Here is a 27,478-nt window from a genome sequence, read left to right on the forward strand (position 1 = left end):
CATACTTAAGATGGTAAACTTTGTATTTTACTACAACTTTTCAAAAAAGTTTGGAAATTGCTGATTTTGACAGTAGTTAACATTTTATTTTTTATTAGAAATCAGGGATTTGTATACATTGATTGGGAATTCGAGTAATTGAAATATGAAGTCCAGTACTCACTAATAAATGCACATAGATTTTTTAAATTTTATTTAATTGAAATATAATTGGGAGTTCCCATCGTGGCGCAGCAGAAACAAATCCAACTAGGAACCATGAGGTTGCAAGTTCGATCCCTGGCCCCTCTCAGTGGGTTAAGGTTCCAGCGTTGCTGTGAGCTGTGGTGTAGGTTGCAGAGGCGGCTTGGATCTGGTGTTGCTATGGCGCTGGCATAGGCCGGCAGCGACAGCTCCAATTAGACCCCTAGCCTGGGAACCTCCATATGCCGTGGGTGCGGCCCTAGAAAAGACCAAAAAAAAAAAAATATATATATATATAGTTGATTTACAATGTTGTGTTTCAGGTGTACAGCACAGTGATTGAGTTATATATATATATATTTTTTTCAGATTCTTTTCCATTATAGGTTATTACAAAATATCGAGGATAGTTCTCTGTGCTGTATAGTCAGTCCCTTATTGGTTATCTATTTTACACATAATAGTGTGTATGGGTTGATCCCAACCTCCTAATTTATCCCTCCCTCCCTTTCCCCTTTGGTAACCATAATTATGTTTTCTATGGCTGTGGGTCCATTTCTGTTTTGTGAATAAGTTCATTTGTATCCTTTTTTAAGACTCCACATATGAGCAATGTCATATAGTATTTGCCTTTCTCTATCTGGCTTCATTAATTTGGTGATCTCTAGGTCCATTCATGTTGCTACAAAAATGGCTGAATAGTATTCCATAGTGTGTGTGTGTGTGTGTGTGTGTATGTGTGTGTGTACACATATACCACATATACACATATTTATATACCACATCTTCTTTATCCATTTATCTGTTGATGGACATTTAGGCTGCTTCCATATCTTGGCTATTATAAATAGTGCTGCAATGAACATTGCATGTATCTTTTCAAATTATGGTTTTCTCTGGATATATGCCCAGAGGTGGGATTGCAGGATCATACGGTAATTGTATTTTTTAGTTTTTTGAGGAATCTCCATACTGCTCTTCATAGTGGTTGTACCAATTTACATTCCTACCAACAGTTCAGGAGGATTCTCTTTTCTCCACACCCTCTCTAGCATTTATTATTTGTAGACTTTTTGATGATGATCATTCTGACCCTTGTGAGGTGATACCTCATTGTAACTTTGATTTGCATTTCTCTAATTATTAGCGATGTTGAACATCTTTTCTTATGCCTGTTGGCCATCTGGGTGTCTTTTTTGGAGAAATGACTGGTTAGGTCTTCTGCCCATTTTTTTTTTTTTTCTATTTCTTTGGGCCGCTCCCGCGGCATATGGAGGTTCCCAGGCTAGGGGTCGAATCGGAGCTGTAGCCACTGGCCTATGCCAGAGCCACAGCAACGCAGGATCCGAGCCGCATCTGCAACCTACACCACAGCTCACGGCAACGCCGGATCATTAACCCACTGAGCAAGGCCAGGGACCGAACCCGCAACCTCATGGTTCCTAGTCGGATTCGTTAACCACTGCACCACGATGGGAACTCCTTCTGCCCATTTTTGATTGGATTTTTTTTGAGTTATATGAGCTGTTTTTATATTTTTGGAAATTAATCCCATGTCAGTTGCATTGCTTGCAATTAATTTCTTCCATCCTGTAGTTTGTCTTTTCATTTTGTTTATGGTTCCTTGGCTGTGCAAAAGCTTTTAATTAGGTCCTGTTTGTTTATTTTTCTTTTTGTTGCCATTACTCTAGGAGATGGACCCAAAAAGATATTGTTGCAATTTATGTCAAAGAGTGTTCTGCTCTGTTTTCCTCTAGGATTTTTATACTATCCAGTTTTACATCCAGGTCTTTGATCCATTTTGAGTTTATTTTTGTGTATTATGCGAGAGAATGTTCTAATTTCATTCTTTTACATGTAGCTGTCCAGTTTTCCTAGCACCACTTATTAAAGAGACTATCTTGGAGTTCCCATAGTGGTGCAGTGGAAACGAATCCAACTAGGGACTATGAGGTTGCGGGCTTGATCCCTGGCCTTGCTCAGTGGGTTAAGTATCCAGCATTTCCATGAGCTGTGGTGTAGGTCACAGACATTTTTCGGATCTGGGATTGCTGTGGCTGTGGCGTAGGCCAGCAGGTGTAGCTCAGATTTGACCCCTAGCCTTGGAACCTCCATATGCCGTGCGTGCAGCCCTACAAAGCAAAAAAAATAAAAAATTAAAAAATAGACTGTCTTTTCTTCATTGTATATTCTTGCCTCCTTTGTCATACAGTAATTGACCATAGGTGCATGTGTTTATTTCTGGGCTTTCTATCCTATTCATTAATCTATGTGTCTATTGACTGTAGATTTATAGTGTGGCCTTAAGTGAGGGATCCTGATTCCTCCAGCTCCATTTTCTTTCTCAAGGGCACTTTGACTATTGGGGAACTTTTGTATTTCCATACAAATTAAAAAATTTTTGTTTCCAGTTCTGTGAAAATACCATTGTTAATTTGATAGGGATTGCATTGAATTTGTAGCTTGCCTGGGGTAGTATTGTCATTTTAATAATATTGCTTCTTCCAATCCAAGAACATGTTGTATCTTTCCATCTGTTTGTGTCCTTGTAAATTTCTTCCATCAATATCTTACGGTTTTTATAATACAGGTATTTTGCTTTCTTAGGTAGATTTATTCCTAGGTGTTTCTTTTTCAGTGGTGGTAAATGGGATTGTTTCCTTAATTTCTCTTTTTAATGTTTGGATGTTAATGTATTGAAATGCAACAGAGTTCTGTGTATTCATTTCGTATCCTGCAACTTTACCCAATTCATTGATGAGCTGTAGTTGGTTTTCTGGTGGTGTCTTTAGGATTTTTCCATGTGTAGTATCCTGTCATCTGCAAACAGTGACAGTTTTACTTCTTCCTTTCCAATATGGATTCCTTTTCTTTTTTCTTTTTTTCTTCTCTGATTGACATAGCTAGGACTTCCAAAACTACACTGAGTAAAAGCAGTGAGAGTGGGCATCTTTTATCTTGCTTCCTAATCTTAGAGGGAATCTTTCAGCCCTTAACCATTGAATATGACGTTAGCTGTGGGTTTGTCATCTATGGCCTCCATTATGTTGAGGTAGGTTCCTTCTATGCCTACTCTCTGTAGAGTTTTTATCATCAGTGGATGTTGAATTTTATCCAGAGCTTTTCCTGCATCTATTGAGATGATCATGTTGCATTTATTATTTGATTTGTTAATATGGTATATCACACCAATGGATTTGCAGATATCAAAAGTCCTTTGCATCCCCAGGATAAATCCCACTTGATCATGGTCTGTGATTTTGATATATTGTTGGATTTGGTGTACTACTATTTTGTTGAGGAATTTTGTGTCTATGTTCATCAGTGATAATGTCCTATAATTTTCTTTTTTGCGATACGTTTGGCTGGTTTTGGTATCAAGGTGATGGTGGCCTTAAATGAGTTTGGAAGTATTTCTTCCTCTGCAATTTTTTGGAGGAGTTTTAGAATAAGTGTTCACATTCCTCTAAATGTTTGATAGAATTCACCTGTGAAGCCATCTGGTCCTTGACTTTTTTCGTTGGGAATTTTAATATCAAACAGATTCAATTTCAGTACTTGTAAATGGTCTGTTCATATTTTCTATTTCCTGCTGATTTAGTCTCAGAAGATTTTACCTTTCTCCAAATTTGTCCATTTCTTCTAGGTTGTCCATTTTAATGGTATAGAGCAGCTTGTAGTAGTTTCTTATGCTCCTGTGTATTTCTGTGGTGGTGTCTGTAATTTCTCCTTTTTCAGTTCTAATTTTATTGATTTGCACCTTCTCCTTCTTTGTCATGAGTCTAGCTAAAGGTTTATCAAATTGTTTATCATTTCAAAGAACCAGCTTTTAGTTTCATTGAAATTTTCTGTTGTTTTTTAATTTCTATTTCATTTATTTTTGCCCTAGTCTTTGTTATTTATTTCTACTAACTTTGGGTTTTGTTTCCTTTTCTTTTTCTAGTTGCTTCAGATGTAAGGTTACATTGTTTATTTGAGATTTTTCTTGTTTCCTGAGGTAAGCTTGTATAGCTCTAAATTCCCCTTGTAGAATTCTTTTTGCTGCATCCAGTAGGTTTTGGATTGACATTTTTTTTTCAAATGTGTCCAGATATTTTATAATTTCCTTTTGAATTTCTTCTGTGATCCATTAGCTGTTTAGTAGCATATTGTTTAACCTCCATTTTTTTTTTTTGCAGTTTTTTCCTTGTAGTTGATTTCTAATCTCATAGTATTTTGTGGTCCATCTATTATAGATTTTTGGTTTGTGGTTACCATAAGGCTTTGCTATAGTAGTCTTTATATATTCATGATTGCTTTAAGTTGGTTGTCTCAATTTAAAATGTATTTTATTTTTCAAATATATTTTAAATATAATTGCATTTGTACACTCTTTCATGCTTACTGATTTCAATATCATACTTGTTTATTTCCTACCTTTACTCTATATTTTCTATTACCAGTGAGCTTTTCCACTTTGTAATTTTCTTGTTTCTAGTTGTGGTCTTTATTTTTCCATCTAGAGAAATTCCTTTAACATTTGCTGTAAAGCTAGTTTGGTGTTGCTGAATTCTTTTAGCTTTTGCTTATTTATATTATAAAGCTTTTGATTTCTCTGTTGAATCTAAATGAGAGCCTTGCTGGATAGAATATTCTTGGTTGTGGGTTTTTCTCTTTCAACACTTTAAATATATTATGTCACTCCCTTCTAAACTGCAGTTTCTGCTGAAAAATAAGCTGATAGTCTTATGGGGATTCCCTTGTATGTTATCTGTTGTTTTCCCCTTGTTGCTTTTAATATTTAATATTTATCTTTTTTCTTTAAATTTTGTCAGATTTTTTTCTTTTTTTAGGGGTGCACCCACAGCATATGGAGGTTCCCAGGCTAGGGGTCCCTCAAAGCTCAAGCCACCGACCTATGCCACAACAATGCGGGATCCAATCTACATCTGTGACCTACACCACAGCTCATGGCAATGCTGGATCCCTGACCCACTGAGCAAGGCCACGGATTGAATGCTCATCCTCATGGATACTATTTGGGTTTGTTTCTGCTGCACCACAGCGGGAACTCCCTAAATTTTGTCAGTTTGATTATTGTGTGTCTCAGTAATTGTGTCTCAATAATGCGTTGATCCTATATGGGATTCTCTGTGCTTTTTGGACTTTGGGTGACTGTTTCCTTTCCCACATTAGGGAAGTTTTCAACTATTATCTCTTCAAATATTTTCTCAGGGTCTTTCTCTCTTCTCTCTCTAGAACCCCTTTACCATGAATGTTGGTGTACTTGATGTTGTCCCAGAGGTCTCTTAAACTTTAATCATTTCTTTTCATTCCTTTTTTTTTTATTCTGTTCTATGACAATGATATTCCCCATTCTGTCTTTCTGCTTACTTATCCATTCTTCTGCCTTATTTATTCTGTTATTGATTCCTTCTAGTGCATTTTTCATTTTGGGTGTTGTATTCTTCAACTCTCTTTGGTTGTTCTTTATATTTTCTCTTTGTCAAAAATTTGTAACTCCTCATTCTGTACGTGCATCCTTTTCCCAAGCTCTTGGATCATCTTTATTGTCATGACTTGGAACTTTTTCTTGGGTTGATTGCCCGTCTCCATTTCACTTAGTTGTTGTTGTGGGATTTTTATCTTGATCCTTCTTGAGGAACATATCCCTCTGCCATCTTATTTTGCTAAACTTATATTTTTATGTATATTATAGGTTAGTTACATTTCTTAACCTTGGAGAAGTAGCCCTCTATAGGGGATGTCTTTTGTGTCACAGAAGTACACTCCCCTTGCATCATCCAAAGACCAGAGACCGACTGGTCCCATGGTGGATTCTGACCTGAGCTTGTAGACTCAGTTCTGTGGGCTGCTGGATTGTAGTTTTCTTGCTTCTGGTGTTGCTCCCTGGTGAATGAGGCTGGTCTAGAGGATTGTGCAGGCTTCCTGGTAAGAGGAGCCAGTGCGTGCTCACTAGTGGGTGGAACTGGATTGGTCCTGTGGTGGGCAGGACCATGTAAAGGGGAGTGTCTTGACATGGCTGTGGGCCCAGAAAGTCATTAGCAGCCTGTCTGCTGATGGGCGAGTCTGTGGTTCCACTTTCCTGGTTGTTTGTCCTGAGGCATCCCAGCACTGGAGCCTGTAGGCTGTTGTATGAGGTCAACATTGGTGCTAATGACCCCAGCAAGATGTATGTGTCTAGCAAGAATTCATGCAGATGAACTCACCTTGATATATCTATCACTAGCTTTTATGACCCCAGAGAGAGCCAAAGCCACCCCCTGCCTTCCCAAGTGACTCTTCAATTCCAGCATGTAGGTCTTACCCAAGTCCTATGCAGTAACTGCTTTTGCCCTGAGTCTTGTTGCACATGAGATCTTGTATGCACCCTCCAATAAGGGAGATTCAGCTTCTATGTAAGTAACTATAGGATGCCAGAGTGAAAAAAAAGTGCTTAGGTATAAATTACCAATCACTTCACAGTGCATTTTGCATGCTTCTTATGGACATGGATGGTAACAGAATGAAGAAGAGAAATCAGAGAAAACTGTAATGGACTTGGTCACTAACAACATTAAGAAATAAGTGGCTCGAGGGAGGAAAATAATTAATTTTGCCCTGGATATTGTATTAATTATCTAGTGCTGTATAACAAAATTATCATAGAATTTAGCAGCTTAAAACAACAAACTATTATCTCACACAATTTCTAAGAGGAATTCAGAGGCAGCTGAGCTGGATGATTCTGGGGTAGGCCCTCTCATGAGGCTGAAGTCCAGGTGTCAGCCAGGGCTACAGTCATCTGAAGATTAGACTGGGCTTGGAGGATCTGCTTCCAGCATATCTCACTCACTGTAGTTCCTCATTGGCTGTTGGCAGGAGGCACCATAGGGTTACTTGAGTGACCTCACAGTATGGCAGATAACTTTCCCCAGAGTGCATGGATCAAGAAAGGAATCCAGGACGAGGCTTCAGTGCCTTTTGTAACCTAGTTATGGGAGTACATGCCATCCCTCTGCCATACTGATTTGTCAGAAAGGAGTCACTTAACTCTATGCTGTACTCAAGGGGAAGTTAGGCACCACCTTTCGAAGGGAGGTGTGTTGAAGACTTCGTGGATGTTTTTTAAAACCACCATAGGTGCATTGTGTCTTGAGGATAAATGGAGTGAGCATTCAGTTGAGAATGCCAGGAGGAAGTGTTGGGAACTTTAGAAAACCAGGTCACCTACATATGGGAGTAGGTGACAACTAGAGCTGAAAATTTTGAAGATGGAGAACTTCTCTAGGCAAGTAGGCGAATTTCTTTCTCCCTTTCCTTCCTTCCTTCTTTCCTCCCTCCCTCCTATCCTTCCTACTCTTTCTCTCCCTCTTTCTCTCTTTCTTTATTTTGCCTCTCCTGTGGCATGCAGAAGTTCCTCAGCCAGGGATTGAAGCTGTGCGTAGGAGTGGCCTGAGCCACAGCAGTGACAACACTGGATCCTTAACATGCTGACCCACCAGGGAACTCCTAGACAAGTTTCTTTTCTTTCTGTGTTTTGTTTTGCTTTTTAGGGCTGCACCTCAGCATATGGAAGACTTCCCAGCCTAGGGGTCGAATTGGAGCTGTAGCTGCCGGCTTACACCACAGCCACAGCAACATGGGATCTGAGTGGCATCTGCAACCTACACCAAAGCTCATGGCAGTGCTGGATCCCAGACCTGCTGAGCACATCCAGAGATCAAACCCACATCCTCATGGATACTAGTCGGGTTCATTTTCTGCTGCGCCACAGCAGGAATTCCTAACAAGTTTCTTCGTGATCTCTCTCAACTAATCTCATTATTAGTGGTCATTGTTCCCTTTCCCAGGTTGTATTATTGCAGTTTAACTTTTATTTTTAATGACTTTTATTTTTTCCATTATAGTGGGTTTACAGTGTTCTGTCAGTTTTCTACTGTACAGTAAAGTGACCCAGCCACATATACATATATATATATATATATATATATATATATACATTCTTTCTCTCACATTATCCTCCACCATGCTCCATCACAAGTGACTAGATATAGTTCCTAGTGCTGTGCAGCAGGATCTTATTGCTTACCTATTCCATTAACTTAAAAAAAGGTTTCCGAAGTTCCTGTCATGGCCCAGTATTTAAGGAACCCAACTGGCATCTGTGAGGACCTGGGTTTGATCCCTGGCCTCGCTCAGTGGGTTGAGGATCTGGCGTTGCTGCGAGCTGTGTTGTTGGTCGAAGATGTGGCTCGGATCCTGTGTGGCTGTGGCTGTGGCTGTGGCGTAGACCGGTGGCTACAGCTCCAATTTGACCCCTAGCCTGGGAACCTCCGTATGCTGTGGGTGCGGCCCTAAAAAGACAAAAAAAAAAGTTTCTTTTTTTTGTAATTATTTTAATTTTTTCCATTATAGCTGGTTTACAGTGTTCTGTCAATTTTCTACTGTATAGCAAGGTAACCCAGTGACACATACATGTATACACTCTTTTTTCTCCCACTATCATGCTCCATCGTAAATGACTAGATATAGTTCCCAGTGCTATACAGCAGGATCTCATTGCTTATCCATTCCAAAGGCAATAGTTTGCATCTATTAACCCCAAATTCCCAGTCCTTCCCACTCCACCTTGGCAACCACAAGTCTGTTCTCCAAGTCTATAATTTTATTTTCTGTGGAAAAGTTCATCTGGGCCATATATTAGATTCCAGATATAAGTGATACCATATGGTATTTGTTTTTCTCTTTCTGACTTACTTCACTTAGTATGAGAGTCTCCAGTTCCATCTTTAATTGTTTTGTGTTATTGTTTTTTCTCCAAAGTTTCTTATCATGAAAAATTTCAGTTACAGAAAAGTTGAAAGACTGGTATAATGACTGTAGGTTCACCACCTAGATTCAGTAATTGTTAACATTTTGACTCAACTTGTTTGTGTCTCTGTCTATCTATCTGTCTGGTCTATCTATCTGAATATTTTCCTGAACTGTTTATTAAGTGGCATTCTTTGGTAAGGAAAGGTTTCCTTCTACCTTGGGATAAACTATACATCCTCTTTAAAAGGCAGGGTACCAGTTCAGTTCTTCTCCTCTTAACTACTAATTTTCAGAGTGAGGAACTGATGTAATAACTACTTGCAGTGATAGCAGATGATTCTCTTTTTTTTTTTTTTCAACATCACTATGGACTCATAGTCCAAAGGGTAAAGACCTCTGTAATTTTGCTATGTTACTATAAAGCTATGCAGGTTGTGCCATTTTGCACTCTTACCAGTAATGCAACAGAGAATATGTGATTTTTCATAACCTTGCCAAGAGAGTCTGTCAAACATTTGAATTTTTGGCAAACATAAGTGAGAAATGGTATCTTGGTGTAGTTTAATTTGTATATCTTTATTGAGCAAGGTTGAACACTTTTGGTGTGTTTTAAGAGCCATTTGCCTTCCTTTTCCTCTGTTCTGCTTCTGTCTTTTGCATATTTTTCTAATGAATTTTTGGTCTTTTTTCATCTTAATTTAAGAGTTCTCTCACTCTCTTTCTTTTTACTGCTGCACCTGCGGCACATGGAAGTTTCTGGGCTAGGGGTTAAATCAGATCTACAGCTGCAGGCCTATACCACAGCTACAGCAACATCAGATCCCAGCCACATCTGTGACCTATGCCACAGCTTGCGGCAAGGCCAGATCCTTAACCCACTGAGTGAGGCCAGGGATCAAACCCACATCCTCACAGGAACAACTTCAGGTTCTTAACCCACCGAGCCACAATGGGAACTCCAAGAGTTCTCGCCTTATACCAGGAATATTAATTAGCTCTTTGTTTCTAATATAAGTTGGGAGGTTTGTTTTTTTGTTTTTTGTTTTTTTTTTTTTTTTGAATTTGCCATAAGTTCTTTGACTTACGGTGTGTTTCTAATATGCAAGTCTTCACTTTTATAAATTTATGTACTTTATGCACATCTTTTTTGAGTCATAGTTAAGCAGATTTTCCTCACATCCATGTTATAAAGGGATTTACCTACTACATTTATTTCTAGTATCTGGGCAGCAGCTTCCTATTTCCCACCCCTCATTTCTGTCTTACCGCTACTCCCCTCCTCCTCCCTCTGCTTCCTCTTCCCAATTCTGTTTTACCATTTCAGTCTCTAGCATTTGGAGTTTATTCTGGTGTATATTCTTTTTCCAGTTGTAATTCCATTATCCACTATTTTCCTAATGATTTGAGATACCACCTTTATCATATGCCAAAACTTCTGAGTTTTTTGAGTTTGCTCTTTTGGGATTTCCTTTTCTGTTGCATAGCAGTCTGGGTCCAGTCAGGAGATAGAAACTAGGAGTTCCCGTTTGGCTCAATAATAATGAACCCAGCTGGTAACCATGAGGTTGTGGGTTCGATCCCTGGCCTCACTCAGTGGGTTAAGGATCTAACGTTGCTGTGAGCTGTGGTGTAGGTCACAGAGGCGGCTCGAGTCCTATGTTGCTTAGCTGTGGTGTAGGCCGGCAGCTACATCTCTTACTTGACCCGTAGCCTGGGAACTCCATATGCCAAGGTGCGGCCCTAAAAAGCAAAGACAAACTAATGAAGAGTAGAAACTCTGTAGTAGGTTTAATGGGGGTCTAATATAAGAATTACCAACTATGGTAGGTGATGAAGTATGAGAAACTCTACATGGCACCTGAGAGCTGAGGGAGAGTACTCAAGGAAGGCCAAACTTCAGGGTTTCAGACTCTTGGAAAAGTTGGTTTCACCACTGATCAGCAGAGATATTCACTGGTGTAGCCAGACAAGAGTAGTCTGGAGTTGGAGGTGGGGAGCAGGTGATCAACGGCTGGGGGAGTGGGCATGCCCTGAGAGTCCAGGTGACGTGGGGGCAGAAGGCCTACAGACCGTGCAGCTGCTAATGCTGAAGCTTGCACAAGGAACAACTTCTCTTAACTCTTCAGGCCACAGTCTGAACAGGTTACTGCAGAAAGGTTCTTGCTAGGCAAGTGCCCCAAGTCTGCAGGGGGACCTCATTCTGGACTCATGGCTGGAACAGGCTCCCCTGGATATTCTCACACCCACACTGCCAGCCTCTGCTCCTGCCAGAAATCACAGCAGCCTCCTCATACAGTGTCCCTGCAGCCCCCTCTACCAAGGAAGCTTAGCATTGGGCTTTAACTAGCAATGTTTTAATTCCATGACAACTCCATTCTCAGAGAATGTATATTGGAGAGTACATTCAAAAGTGAGAGGGGATACATTGATCATTGACACAAATACTTTGGCCTGTCTATTCCTTATGTTGTTGTTGTTGGCTGCTCCTATGGCATGAAGGAGTTCTTAGACCAGGGATCAAACCCAAGCTACCACAGTTATCCAAGCCACAGCAGTGACAAAGCTGAGTCCTTAACCAGTAGGCAGTGAGGGAAGTCCCCTATTCCTTTTTTATTACTGGAGATTCATAGCATATCTGAATATCTGTTAATGCTAGTCTTGCTCATTGATCTGCTCTTTCAGGGTTTTCCTGGTTATTTTTGCTTATTTTTCCTTAAGAACAATCTAGTTCCAGAAAAAAAATTTGCATTTTTACTTAAACTTGTGTTTTTCAATTTTTGAAAGTATTTTCCACGGTAAAAAAAAAAAAAAAAAAGAAAAATGCTTGTGACTAACAACAAATGGAGGAAGAAAGTGAATGAAGTAGAAAATGGGATGTTCCATGCCTCACATTCCCACCCCTCTGAGGTTAATATTTTCATGCCTATTTTTCATACAAATGTGTGCTATGTGTTATGTGTGTTTAATTAAAATATGCCAGCCTTTTTAATAGTTGCGCTTGTACTTGTAACTTAGAAATGTCTTCTTTTTTCTTTACAGCCATACCTTTCCATGACTCTTTGAGAAAATTATAATGTCCCTTTGTGCCTCTTCTCACAAGGAGTTCTCCTAGCTGTGACCTATTCAAGACAATGGATATCAAAAACTCACCATCTAACCTTAACTCTCCTGTCTCCTACAACTGCAGTCAATCTGTCCTGCCCCTGGAGCCAGGCCCCATATATATCCCTTCCTCCTATGTAGAAAGCTGCCATGAATATTCAGCCATGACATTTTATAGCCCTGCTGTGGTGAATTACAGTATTTCCAGTAACTCCGAAGTTGGGCCTGGTCGACAGGCCACAAGCCCCAATGTGTTGTGGCCAACTCCTGGACACCTCTCTCCTTTAGCCATCCATTGCCAGCCGTCACTTCTGTATGCAGAACCTCAAAAGAGTCCTTGGTGTGACACAAGATCACTAGAACACACCTTACCTGTGAACAGGTAAATCCAGTCTTCTGAATTGTAGTTCATGGGCATTACTCAAATCACCCTTCAACTTAGAAGAAATGTGTTATACAGGGTCTTTATTGTCACGTAGATCACACAGAGTACCTAAGACACCTGATAATTCCAACTTGTAGAATTTTGAATTCTAGAATGTCTATCCTGATGTTCTACTCCTTGTTTAAAAATTGACCTTAAGCTTTTTTTTTTTTCCCTTTCTTTCTTTTTTGTCATTTTAGGGCCGCATCTGAGGCACATGGAGGTTCCCAGGCTGGGAGTTGAATCAGAACTGTAGCCACTGGCCTCCACCACAGCCACAGCAATGCCAGATCCAAGCCACATCTGCAACCTACACCACAGCTCGTGGCAACACTGGATCCTTAACCCACTGATTGAGGCCAGGGATTGAACCTGAGTCCTAATGGATGTTAGTCAGATTCATTTCCCCTGAAATGAATGAGCCACGATGGGAACTCCTAAAAATTGACCTTTAGAGATCTGTATTGTGGGGGGAACTCACTATCGTGACTATGGTCTTTAGAAAACAAAGGTTTAACTTAAATCACTTTCTTCTTGATGAAGTGATTTGGGTTTGAAAAGGAAATTTTTACTTTCAAGTTAGATTCTTATTTGCAGTGAAATTACAGTTTAGTGTTCATGACAAATTGTGTCCAAGATAAAGGTAACTGTCAGTATTTTAACTTAAATACTAGACATGTGAATCCTGAAAAGACAGACAAAAATTGGGATGAGCTTTTCAACAATGAAGTAAAATAATATTTTATAAAGATTGACAGGAAACTATTTAAATGTGGACTTTAGTTGAAATTTCTTAAAATCTAAGTGTTAGGTAACATGATGGATTATTTCCATTCAATTTGTAATATTTTAAATGATAATTATGGCTATGGAAGGCAGGGTAGAATAGGGAGAAACATGAGGGGGAAATAAATTTCCAAAACAACCAATGTATAAAATTGACGTTGAAATTTATTATTTCAAGTGTGTGATAAAACTTCAAGAAAGCCATATTACGCAGTAATTTTATTTTTCTATTAAGAAGCTTCTGTTTGTTCGTAAAAGAGAATATGAAAATTGCAGATGACTTTTAAAAAATAGTCTTTTCTCATTCAGCCTTTTTTTTTTTTTTAAAGCACTGCACCCACAGCATGTGGAAGTTCCCAGGCATACAGTCTCTGCCACAGCCACAGCAACAGGGGATCCGAGCCACATCTGTGATGTATATCACAGCTCACAGCAATGCTGGATCCTTAACCCACTGAATGAGGCCAGGGATCTAACATGTATCTTCATAGATACTAATCCGTTTCTTAACCTGCTGAGCCACATTGGGAACTCCTCTCGTGCAGCCCTTAAGGGAAGAAATATTTTGTTTCTGAGCACGAGGTCTAATGAGAGTGCTGCTAATATTTGGGTACACCAAACCACAATATAATTACCTTCATTTATAAATCATTCTCACCTCTACCATTTCCTTTCCAAAAGAAACATGCCCTAGCAAAATTAGAAACTAGCCAAGTGTGTTTTTGGTGCCTGCCAGTGCTCCCTGGTTGGGCTCTTCCTTCCTTATGGAAGCCCTGGCCCCGCCCTCCATCCAGCATTGAACACCTTCAAAGCCTTCTCAAATGACAGGCACATGTTTACTCTCTCCCCCTTTCTTCTCTCTTCTCCTTTCTCTCTCCCCTTTCCTTCTCCACACTCTCCTCACCCAGATTCAATCTGGTCACTTATTCCACTCAAGATGTACATGCTGATGGCTGCAGTTGGCCATCCTTAGTTACCAGTGCTCGTCAGCATTGTATGGTTGGAATAAACCCGCCTAACCACATGGAGACGTCAGTCATCCCAACAGTGTGACTCTTCGTAGATCTGATATCAGTACCAAAGGTTTTGCTTGATCGGATTTCTTGGAATATATTTATCGTGAACTCTTGAAGGAAAATAGATAAATTTGGCAATGTTTCTGCTTTTTTTTTTTTTTTCTAGAAAGTCCCTGTTTTTCCATTAATGCTCTTTTACAATGAATGTTTTCTTTGCCCCCAGAGAGACATTGAAAAGGAAGGCTAGTGGGAGCAGTTGTGCCAGCCCTGTTACCAGTCCAAGTTCAAAGAGGGATGCCCACTTCTGTGCTGTCTGCAGTGATTATGCGTCAGGATATCACTATGGAGTCTGGTCATGTGAAGGATGTAAGGCCTTTTTTAAAAGAAGCATTCAAGGTACAAGAGTATTTTTACCTGTTTCTTTAATTTTCCACTTTTGATTTTAAACAAATTCGCAGGTGACCTAGCAGAAATTTCACCATTGGCCTGCTTGGTAGACAAAGTACTTGATAAGCAGTTCAGAGGAGTGTGTGTTATTGGGGGGTGGGGGGTGGAGGGTGGGGTGGATTGTTTGCAGATCTCTATCCCAGAACCCCAGTGAGTCTCTACGAGTTCTCTGGTGGCCCAGTAGTTAAGGATATGACCTTGTTGCTGCTGTGGCTCTGGTCACTGCTGTGGCGTGGGTTCAATCCCTGCCCCGGGAACCTCTGCATGTGGAGCGTGGCCCCCTGAAAAAAGAACCCAAATGGGTCCTCCCCCACCTTCTTGGGAGAAGATATCTACTTACAACCCTTGTGAAGATATAGCTTGGGAGAAAATTCTGTGCTTGTTAGGAAGTGCAGATTGTTTCTTCCTTTAACTTATGTTTAATATCTGGCGTACCTAACAATCAGGACGGTGGACTGACTCCTGGGGAAGAGAGAATAAATACATTTTATGGAATAGTCAGAAATCAATAGTTTAACTCCACTGGTCTTTGAGAATTGATCTAGAGGCAGGTCTTGACCTAAACTAATGGGACCACCTTCATGACCTCATTTTCTCTTCTTGGTTTAGACAATTCCCCTACCCTTCTCCAGATTTCTACTGGGCTGAGTTTTTGTTTGTTTCTTTTTAGTCACCTTTTGAATCAGTTTCAAATTGTGCACACCTGGTTTCAAGGCCAGCCAGCTCCTCACCTGTCCTTGCCACTCTCGCTCCCTTGTCAGCCCTGATTTGCTGAAGTCACTTTTTTGCTGGAATATCTTGAATTTGCAGACCGTCATCAGTCTCTGCCCCTTAAACCACCCCGCCCCCGGTAGTGCTCCTCCCAGGCACTGTCCTAAGTCCATCTGGTAGCTCCCTTCCCTTTTCTGCCAAAGCCCCAGTGCCTTGTTCTTATCTGGTTAAGGAAAGAAACTTTATAGCAATTCATAGTGTCCAGATGGTGAACAGCAATTTACTGAGTTAATTCACCCAATGATAACTCTAGATTAAGATAACACATTACCTCAAGCAGAAAAACTGATTGAATGCAGAGGGTGGTGGGGAGGAGAATGTTAGTAGATCAAGAGTCACCTTTCTATGAAGCTCCTGAAATTCACCCTGTAGAGATGACCACCTCTTTGTCTTGGATCCTTCCCTTAGTAGCTCTGTGATTTTTCTTCCCTCTCCTGTGACGTGGACATACTCACAGAGTTGTTCTAAAAATGAAATGACATTGGTTATATGAAAATACGATTATAAACATCCTGCAAATTCAAGATATTCCATTTTTTCTTCTAACTCATCTGTTTGCAGATATCAACGCCTTTCTTCCTTGTATTTCTCTTCTAATTCTACTCTCATTTAAAAATCTTTACAGTTAGGTGGCTAAGGGCCCTCTGCCATTTCCAAACTTACTTTCTTATCAAAAGAAAAAAGAACACAGATAAAGGAAGCTGATCTTATAAAATGTTATCCAAACATAAATCCAGCTGTTTGCTTATTTTGCTTTTACACACATAGAGTGCTTAAACAGTCTACATCTAAAACAGTGTTTGAAAAAATTTTATTTATGATAGTTCTACTAGTAGATTATAATGCCAGGTCCAGTTTACTGTGCTATATGATAAGAATGATTCAGATTTTCTGGAATTCAGAACCAAACTCTTGATATGATGACAATTCTCTATCTTGTTGAGGTTCTAGAATTAAATATCTTGAGGAAATTTTGACCCAAGACAACTAACTACATTCTTAAAAAAGAGATGCTTCTTGTTTTCTTTTGGGGAAAAATCTATCTGCAGGACATAGTTTTCATTATATTTCATAAACCCTGAGGCTGTAGCTAATAACAATGAAAAGAAGTTTCCCCTGCTCAGCACACATCATTCCTTCTTCTGCATCAGCAGAGGAATTGTTGGAGGAAGAGAAAAGGAATGCCATGTCCTAAAATGGCAAATGGCAAAGAGTTAAGTGCTCTTGCAGTTGCTTAATGCCTGAAGGATTATTTCTTTGGACTATTCATATTTTTGGTGCCCTCCAGTATAAATGTGTTGCAATAACTAAAAATGGCCACTCAGTTTTCTTGGTATATGGAATTAAATAAGAATCAAATATATTTTCTTAAATTGTCAATTTTACCCACATTGGTGTATTGAATAAATCCATTTTCATTGATTTTTTTTAAAGTATGGGAGTTTAGTTTCTTTTAGATATAATTTACCTACAGTAACATTTCCCTATTTTAGTTTCATAGTTTTATGAATTTTGGAAATGCACATGGTCATGTAACTACCATCATAATTAAGATATGGAACATCACCACAATATCCAAATGTTCCTTCATGCCCATTACAGCCACTTACACCCCCAGTTCCCAGGACCTCCTGACCCTTGATCTGTTTTCTGTCCCTAAAGGTTTGCCTTTTCTAGAATGTCATATAACTGAATCATAAAGTATGTAACCAGTTGTATATGGTTTCTTTCTTTTTAAATTTTTATTACAGTTGATTTACAATGTTCTGTCAGTTTCTGCTGTATAGCAGAGTGACCCAGTTATACATGTATATACATTCTTTTTCTCATAATATCTTTCATCATGTGTGGAACATGATGGGCGCAAGTGATTAGATATAGTTCCCAGTGCTATACAACAGAACCTCTGCTCATCCACTCCAAATGCAATAGTTTGTATCTACTAACCCCACACTCCCCGTTTCTTTTGATTGCCATGATGCTTTTAAGATTTATCTGTGCTGTTGAATGTATTAGTAGTTCCTTTTTGTTACTAATATTCCAGTAGATATCCCAATTTGTGTATTTGTGCATTCAAGTTGTTTCTAGTTTTGTGCTATTTTGAATAAAACTACTATGCACATTTAGGCATATCTCTCTGTGTAAACATATATTTTTGTTTCTTTTGGATAAATACATATGAGTAAAATTGCTAATTTATGACAAGCTTATGTATATTTAGCTTTATTAAAAAACTAACAAACTGTTTTCCAAAGTTGTTGAACCATTTTGTATTCTCAACAGCAAGGCATGAGGATTCCAGTTGCTCCACATCCTTATCAAAACTTGATATTTTAAGTTTACTTTTTTGCTTTTTAGGGCCTCACCTGTGCCATATGGAGGTTCCCAGGCTAGGGGTCAAATCAGAACCGCAGCTTCCAGCCACAGCAATGTGGGATCTGAGCCACGTCTGCAACCTGCATCACAGCTCATGGCAATGCTGGATCCTTAGCCCACTGAGCAAGGCCAGGGATCAAACTCGCATCCTCATGGGTACTAGTCAGATTCGTTTCCAATGCACCACAACAGGAACTCCCATATTTTCTGTCTTAGATTTTAGCCATTCTGTTGGGTATGTAGTTCTATCTCACTGTGGTTTTATTTTGCATTTTCCTGATGACTGATGATTTTGAACATCTTAAGTTCATTCATCTTTGCTATTTATACGATATATATTAAGTATGTGTATATACTTGTGTTTAATCTGACTGTTCTTTTGATCTATCTCTTCATTCTCATATAACTACCACATTATTTTAATGACTTTAGTTTTATAAAGGATTTTAATACATGCCAGCATAAATACCTCCTTTTTTTTTTTTTTTTTTTAGGGCCGCACCTTGGCATATGGAGTTCCCAGGCTTTGGGTCAAGTAAGAGATGTAGCTGCCGGCCTACACCACAGCCAAGCAACATAGGACTCGAGCCGCCTCTGTGACCTACACCACAGCTCACAGCAACGTTAGATCCTTAACCCACTGAGTGAGGCCAGGGATCAAACCCACATCCTCATGGATACTAGTCAGATTTGTTACTGCTAAGCCACGTTGGGAACTCCAAATACCTCCTATTTTTAAAATGTCCTGGCTATTTTTTCATGTTTATTTGTCCACAGGAACTTTAGGATAATTTGATTAAGTAGCTTCCCATCCTTACCGATCAGAAGAGTGGATATTTTATTAAACCTATGAATTTTTTGGGAAGGAATCACTTTATAATAGTTTTCACATCAAAATACGCGTTGTCTCCATTATTTAAGGTCTTTTACATCTCTTTTAAAGTTTTATTTTTTTTTGATATGTATTTGGCTCATTTCTCCATGGTATTTACATAAAATTCATACTTTTGGCTATTTAATTTATATGTGTATATAATAGTAATATGACTGCTATATTCTACTGTGCACTTTCATTGGTATTTATAATAACCTTTTATCATTTTACTCTGAAAGTTAAAATCTATTTGACTACTCCTTAAGAATCTTCAACTCTTCGTTTAAGATAGTAAACTTTATTTTTAAAAAATTTTTTCTATCATAGTTGAATTACAATATTCTGTCAATAGGCTAAACTTTTTTTTTTTTTTTTTTTTTTTTGTCTTTTTGCTATTTCTTGGGCCGCTCCCACGGCATATGGAGGTTCCCAGGCTAGGGGTCCAATCGGAGCTGTAGCCACCGGCCTACGCCAGAGCCACAGCACCGCGGGATCCGAGCCGCATCTGCAACCTACACCACAGCTCACGGCAACGCCGGATGGTTAACCCACCGAGCAAGGGCAGGGACCGAACCCGCAACCTCATGGTTCCTAGCCGGATTCGTTAACCACTGTGCCACGACGGGAACTCCAATAGGCTAAACTTTAAATGGAAAGCTCTAGCTATAGACCGTGTAAAAGAGTCTTAGCTTGGAGACATATGTTCCATTACTTTGGACTTATTTTATTTTGAACTCAAGAAGGATGTCCTGAGGGAACAAAACACAGGGTAGATGCCTGTTCCTTTTTTTTTTTTTTTTTTTTTTTTTTTGTCTTTTTGCCTTTTCTAGGGCTGTTCCAATGGCATATGGAGGTTCCCAGGCTAGGGGTCTAATCAGAGCTGTAGCCACCGGCCTATGCCAGAGCACAGCAACGCAGGATCCAAGCCGCATCTGGGACCTACACCACAGCTCACACCAATGCGGGATCGTTAACCCACTGAGCAAGGCCAGGGACTGAACCTGCAACCTCATGGTTCCTAGTCGGATTCATTAACCACTGCGCCACAACGGGAACTCCTAGATGCCTGTTCTTGAGGTAGAAGAGTGCCAGGAAGGGTATGGGTGATAAACATTGCTCTATTTTAAAAAATGAGGAAACTGGGAGGCTGAGCTGATACTAAACTCACATATTCTGATTTCATGTCCAGTGCTGTCTCTTTCCTTCATGCAGTTAGATATGAAAAATAATAGGTATTAAGAGAGACTCAATTTTTCACAGAGAGCAAAAATAACCTTTTATGGGAATTCTCTTGTGGCACAGCAACTTAAAGATCCGGCATTGTCACTGCAGCAGCTTGGGTTGCTGCCGTGGCGCAGGTTCAGTCCCAGGCCCAGGAACTTCCACATGCTGTGGTCATGACCAATAAATAAATAAATATATTTTTTAAAAATAATTTTTTATGTGTTGTATTTATAAAGCACATTTTCCTATGAAGTTTTCTATCTTAACCAAAAGAATTAGCTTCATATTTTGCTTTTCATTTGCTTTAGACCTTTCTCATAGTTCTGTTAGTGTGGAAGTAGCATGCTTCTCCCACTGTGGCATGGAACATGAAAACCATTTTAATACATGAGGTGGTTGGTGCAGTTCAAGGAGGACTTTTTTCTTTTTGCCAGAAGTGATGTGAATTATCATGACCTTGCATAAGACCTTTTCTAGGCTGTCTTATTGAGAATGTTCATATTGTGTTTTCTGACCCTTTTTTTTTTAAGTAAAATGGTCCTTTATAATAAACTCTAAGAGAAAAATAAAGGGGGAGAGAATTTTAAAATTTTAATTATGGCCCAGTCATGTCACTGTGTCTTTTTGAAGTGTTCTTTAAATGTGGTAACTTGGGGGGGAGGAGCTAATTTCAGAGCTTAAAATAATAACATTTGAAATATTGATAAATTGTAATTTATCTGTATTTTTATGTTTATTTGTATGAATTTATATTTGTGTGAAGTAGTTTATTGTTGGAGAAGCTAACAGAGTATTTTTTAAATGAGTTTCTAACTTACAGAAAATGTGCATATATATATATATTTTTTTTTTCCTGAAATCATGAGTTGCCAACCTTATATCCCACCACCCCTAAATACTTTAACATGTTTTTCTGGTATGACCGCAACACAAGGGAAATTAGCACTGATGGATTTCTACCATCTAATGCTTAGACTCATTCAGTTGTCAATTTAAAATCACTCTTTGCATTTAGTTGTTAGGTCTTCAGCCTCCCTCTCTCTGTCTAGACCAGTCCTCAGTTAGCTGTTCCTTGGTTTTCACGATCTTGACACTTTGGAATCATGTAGGCTGTTATTTTGCAAAATGCCTCTCCCTCACTTTGGGTTTGTGTGATTGGTCCCTCATCAGTAGATTCAGCTTCCACGTCATTGGCAGGAATATCACAGAAATGATGCTGTGTTCTTCTGACTGGCTCCTTTCATGTAGTGCCTGATTTCACTTTGTCCCATTACTGGTGATGTTTGCTTTGATTCCACTTTGCTACTTTCCTGGCTGCTGGTATCCCTAATCCCAGGCTCTTTCAGGGGATAAAGTTAGGACATACACTTATTCCATTGTGTGTGTGTGTGTGTGTGTGTGTGTGTGTGTGTGTGTGTGTGTGTGTGTGTGTGTTTGCGTTTGGATGTCCAAATTATCCCAGATTTGGCCAATAGATTTTCCTTAAATTCTTTGGGCATTTATTTACTTCCTGGCATAAGATGTTTCAGGCTTATCTTTACTTTTCCTGCCCCTTTGGGATAAGCTAGAATAAGGTGTTTTTCCAAAGTCCCATGTTTCTTACAGTGGAGAATAATGTTTATAAACCAAGATCTGAGTGAGTGTTACTCTCAAAATATCTCTGCTTCCAGTCTCTCTCAGAGGATAGAGTATTTATATTAGTATTCATATGTATAAAGGATATGTAAGATATATAAAATTCGATATTTATATTCAATTTAGAGAATAATTATAGAGCAGTCTTCCATGTGACTAGTGCTCAGTGAAATAGGATATCTCTGGTATCTCTCTGGGTGGTCCTTTCAATTACAGCACCTTTTCCCCTACAAACAGGGCAGTTCCAACCTCTCCTTCCTTGCCATGTTTTTACCACTTTAAACTATATTGTAGGGATATACTTATTTTTTCTGTTTTTGAATTTTGTATAAATGGAATCCTCTCCTTTATGTTCTTTTGTGACTTCTTTTATGAGTTGCTCATTTATCATTGAGAATCATCCATTTCCCACATTGAAATTCTGGGCCATTAAATATTTTATTGTAAGATGTTCAGACCCTATTGTTAATAGGAAGACTCAGTTAAGAAATAAAGGTACCGGAGTTCCTGTCGTGGCGCAGTGGTTAATGAATCCGACTAGGAACCATGAGGTTGCCTGCTCAGTGGGTTAACGATCCGGCGTTACCATGAGCTGTGGTGTAGGTTGCAGATATGGCTCGGATCCCGTGTTGCTGTGGCTCTGGTGTGGGCTGGTGGCTATAGCTCCGATTGGACCCCTAGCCTGGGAACCTCCATATGCCGTGGGAGTGGCCCTAGAAAAGGCAAAAAAAAAAAAAAAGGGAAATAAAGGTACCGAAATACCCTATTCACGTTCACTCTTGATCTATTTTATTATAATTTCTGTTCCCTTAATTTCTCAGGTCTCTGAGCTGTCTTCATCCTCCTACTGATGCCCAATCCAGGCAGCCTCCTCTTTGGTTTGCATAGCTACAGTGGGTTCTTGCCTGGTCTCCCAGCCTCCCTCAGTTTTTCTGCTTCTAATCTGTTGTCCATGTAGCATCTGAAATAATGCTTTTTGAAGTGGAGATTTTCTTATCTCTCCTTTACATGAAAGATTTAAAAGAAGTATCATTATCCTAGTCAGAGATTGCCATACAACTGTTTAGGTTGTAGTTTACTGTAGTGAGCATTAGTTTTTTTAGTTATGGTCTATGAGTTGTTTAGGGTGGCTCTATTTCTAAGGCCTGGCTCTGTGGGCTTTGGGTTGAGCTCTTATCTGCACGTGTCCACATTCTCCTTGGACCAGTGGCTACCCTGGGCCTTTTCTTCTCATGCATGCTCAAGAGGCCAAGTCAAACTCTTACTACCATTACCGTTAGCATGTCCCATGGCCAAGCCCAACATGAGTTGGTGGGAGGTATACTCTGCTTGGTTTAGGATACAGCAAGGTCAAAGTCTAACGGGGACAGTGAAGAATTAAGAACAATAATCTAATCCATCACAGTCATTTTCAAGTGGCAGTTCTTTCTGTCCTTAGTTTGCTGATTTCTACATTTTTCAAATTGACCTTTTTAGTTCTCTTATTTACCTATGAATTTTTATTACAATGCCCTGTTAAATCCCAAAGAAAACTGTATGTGAAAGAATACAAGCAGTCGAGGAGTTCCTGTTGTGGTGCAGTGGTTAATGAATCCAACTAGGAACCATAAGGTTGCAGGTTCAATCCCTGGCCTCGCTCAGTGCGTTAAGGATCTGGTGTTGCCGTGAGCTGTGGTGTAGGTTGCAGACACGGCTCGGATCCCTTGTTGCCGTGGCTCTGGCGTAGGCCAGTGGCTACATCTGTGATTAGACCCCTAGCCTGGGAATCTCCATATGCCACAGGAGCGGCCCTAGAAAAGGCAAAAAGACAAATAAATAAATAAATAAATAAATAAATAAGAATACAAGTAGTGGAAATGGGTAAACTGACACAGTATTTCTCTCGAGGAATTCTGGGACTTGGAGCAAATCAGTTTCAGCAAATCATGTCCAATTTTCCATGTCCAGAGAGGAACCACTTTTAAGTGTATCTCTTGAGAATTCTAATAACATGCAGAGAAAAACCTTGTTATTAAAAAAGGAGAATATTTAAATATTCTTAGGTTTCTTTTACTCACTCAGCACACTCATGAGGCCGAACGTGGTGTCCATGGACGTCCCCTGTCTCTCAGCTTGTACCATTAGCTGCAAGGTTGGCCAGGAAGACGTTTAATCAAAATAGGCTAACAACACATTTCCTTTTCTTTTTGCTCTGCTATAGGACATAATGATTATATTTGTCCAGCTACAAACCAGTGTACGATAGATAAGAACCGGCGTAAAAGCTGCCAGGCCTGCCGACTTCGAAAGTGCTATGAAGTCGGAATGGTGAAGTGTGGTGAGTGTTTCTTTCCCCTTTTGCTGTGTGTGAGACATGCTGGGGACATTTTGAGGACCCCCCTGGAGGTACGTCCCCTGGATGAGAGGAGACATGGGACTTGGTAGATATCATCAAGTGTTTGGATACTGCCCCATGGCAGGGGCCTTGATTTATTTCTGCAGCTGCAGAGGACAGAGCTGGGGTGAAAAGGAACAAGTTGCAGGAGGCAGATTTTGGCCCAACATAGGGAAGAAGTTTCTATAGTTCAAGTGGTCTGACATAGAAGAGGCTGCTGCATGAATTAGAGAACTCTTGGCCCAGAAGCCCTGAAACAGGCTCTGCCAGAGGCCTTGAAAAGTCTAAGGATGAAGTTCTGGTAAATGTTCACAGTTAAAGTGGTAACAAGAAAGTGGGTTGCTTGGGTGCCATGGGGAAGACTCATGCCAATCCCTGTATTAACTTTCTAGAAGTGCAAAAAAATACATAGGAGTCAGAAACATGGAAGAACTCTGGAAAGCACATAGAGATGGGTTTTGTTATAAGACAGTATGTAAGTGTGCATATATATGTGTAAGTACTTATACATATACATATACCTGAAAAATCAAAGGGGAATGAGGACATTAGTATAACAACTGATAATCATGCCTACACTCCACTCTCTCCACCTGGCCAACTCAATTCACCTGTCTGTACACACTTCCTTGTTCATATACACTCATATCAGCCCTGCCTGCACTTTTCTTATTCTTCCGGTAGCCAGTATTTTACGAGTGTTTAGTTGTAATTTCTCTCTTTGTAACTTTTTTTTTTTTTTTTTTTTTGGCTGCCACCATGACATGCAGAAGTTCCCGGGCCAGAACTTGAACCTGTGTCACAGCAGTAACCCGAGCCACAACAGTGACGATACTGGGTCCTTTGTCAGCTAAGCCACCAGGAAACTCCTCTTTGTAACTATTTGAAAAGTAAAAAAAAAAAAAAAAAAAATCTCTCTCCTCTCTCCCTGACAGTCTCTTGGTAGCTCTACCTCTCAAATATTCTCTGTCTCCTAACCTAGTACCGAATTACATTAGAAGTTCTGTTAATTTCATCTCAGTTTTCTGGCTCCTGAGAATCACTAATGTTCTCCATTTTCCCTGTGAAACATCTTGCAAGTGCCCATGACCTAAACACCACTTCAGTTAAATCTTCATCAGTAACCATTGGTCTTCTTCTCAAACCTGTTTGTCTCATTATAATTATTAACTCATATAATTTAATTAAAATTTATGCAAACATATGAAATATGAGTAGGAAAAGATGGTTCTTTGAAAGCTTTGAATACTATAAAGGACCGATAGCTATTGGGTTAAATACGGGTAAGATTGGGGGAAAGCATAAACCCAAAAAGAGTCTGAATTCAGATTGCTTTAGGAGTGCCTAAGTTCTTACTCTGTTTTAAAGTAGCTGAAACTGGAAATCCAGAGGCAAGGTATCATGGGTGTGATTTACACAGGAGACTAACTTGTGATTTAATTGGCAGAGGTGCTTAAAGAGAAATCCTTGGCCCTCTGACCAAAGATTGTAAATAAATATTTCATGTTTAAGTTAAACAATATATATTTTTTTGTCTTTTGTCCTTTTTAGGGCCACACCCCCGGCATATGGAGGTTCCCAGGCTAGGGGTCTAATTGGAGCTGTAGCCACCGGCCCACGCCAGAGCCACAGCAACACCAGATCTGAGTCACATCTGCGACCTACATCACAGCTCACGGCAATGCCAGACCCCTAACCCACTGAGCAAGGCCAGGAATTGAACCCGTAACCATGGTTCCTAGTCGGATTCGTTTCTGCTGCACCAAGATGGGAATTCCAAGTTAAACAATATTTTAAGTTATGTATTTTTTTTTAATGACTTCCAACTTAGTCTTGGGATAGAACGTGTTGAATATACCAGGGTCTGTTGGTGGCTGTGGCCCTTGCAGGTTCAGGATCAGGAGCAGCAGATACACTCTGCCCGTAGGGGGCACTGTATGTCGTGAGAAGAACATCACCCTTGGATCACTGTAGACTTGATCTCAGTTTGTCTCATCTCTTCTTGCTAATGTGACCGCCTAAACACCCTAAACTTTCTGATCCTCACTTATCTTTGAAACAGAGATATCTGCTTCACTGAGTTTTGTGAGGAATATGTATGAAAACATATATAAAGACCAAGCATAGGTCTGGCATTCAATTTTAGTTTTTCTTCCTTTCTCCCTCATTGAAAAACTCTTATAAGTTAGGAGTTTTGGTACAATACAGTTTGACAAAGCAGAGTTTAGAGATATAGATAAATTTTTCCTGGAAAAAGCCATTGAATTTGGCCAAAAAAGTTGCTAGGTAGAGTTAGCTAAGAAAAAGTATTATCTTTCAAGATTACGGGAGAAATGAAGTAGGTTGATTTGTAACCAGAAGGATATTATGGCCCTTTACTGACCATTGAAAAAGACCATATGGGGTGAAATTTCTTTACTATGCCTCCCTCCTTTTGCAGCACGAAATTCTTGTCCACCCTCCTGAAAAAACTTTCGATCGAGATTCTTTCCTCTGTCCAATCTTAGAAGATTAGGGATTCTCCCTGCATTCTGGATCCTCCTGGACAATTCCACTTCCCCCTTTTATTAAGAAATCCTCTCCCTTAGGTTATCACCTTTTTCTTCTCTATTTCCCATCTTGTCTCTTTAGCTGTTGTTTAAATGGTAAGAGGATACCCACCCAAACAGATTAACCTGAGGGATAAAGCTTTATTATAAGGGTGCACTGAAATGTAAATAGCCAGCAAAACAACCTGAATAGCTATATATTTGATCTACATCCCTGTGTTGGGACAATAACTCAGCATCTTTCAGATGCCACCTTTTAATCCACCTGTTGTACATACACTTGAAAGTGATTTGATGGGGAGGTGATGTAAAATAGTGGTTAAAGTCACCAGCTCCAGATTCAGACCTCTGATTGGATTTCCACCTGCTTCTGCTATTTTCTAGCCTTTCTACCTTGGGTGAGTTATTTGAGCTCTAGTACCTGGACCCTCTGTGTATGTTGGAAGTGGGAATAGTGCCTGCCCTCTAGGGCATTTGTGCGAATGGGGTCATCTATGTATGATACACAATGTCTGCCATATAGAAGCTTCCTGTAGATGTTAGCTGTCATTATCATCATTTACCATTGTTGTTGTCATCTTTGTCTCACTGGGGAACTTTGTAATATGGATCACTCCGATTTGGTAATTTCTCATTCAGCCTCACTCAGAGGCACACTGAGTGACTCTGCCTAGATTACAGCGTCAAAGCCATAACACTAGGGATGTCCTTGGTAGAAAAATGCAAGTCCTTTGTCAAGAACTTTATTTTACTCTATTTTTTTTCTGACTTCTCAATTTCATTTTATTCTAGTATATAGACTACAACCTTATTTACCAGTTAAAAATAGCTCTACCAATAGATTCTAGAGGCTCTATTTTATTGATCCTAACTAAGAACAGGATCTGGTGCATAGAACGTTGTTGGGGAAAGTTGGTCAAA

At 39.6% G+C, this 27,478-nt stretch overlaps 1 protein-coding gene across 5 annotated transcripts in view; it reads left to right on the plus strand.

Annotated features, from left to right (window-relative positions):
- ESR2 (estrogen receptor 2) overlaps positions 1-27,478 on the plus strand; it is a 187,888-nt gene that overhangs the window by 110,253 nt on the left and 50,157 nt on the right. For 4 of the 5 annotated variants that reach the window (XR_014836302.1, XR_014836300.1, XM_021081294.2 and 1 more), the window contains 3 exons: positions 12,019-12,463; positions 14,531-14,703; positions 23,835-23,951. Coding sequence is in view for 3 of the 5 variants with exons in the window: in XM_021081294.2 (XP_020936953.2) it covers positions 12,111-12,463; positions 14,531-14,703; positions 23,835-23,951 (643 nt within the window). In the remaining 2 variants the exon portion in view is untranslated. 5 annotated transcript variants of the gene reach the window in all.

Source organism: Sus scrofa, chromosome 1 (genome assembly GCF_054392235.1).
Source record: "Sus scrofa isolate SSC_HxYL_T2T_F1_AM1 chromosome 1, Sscrofa_HxYL_maternal_Yorkshire_Landrace_v2.0, whole genome shotgun sequence".
Taxonomy (NCBI): Eukaryota; Metazoa; Chordata; class Mammalia; order Artiodactyla; family Suidae; genus Sus; species Sus scrofa.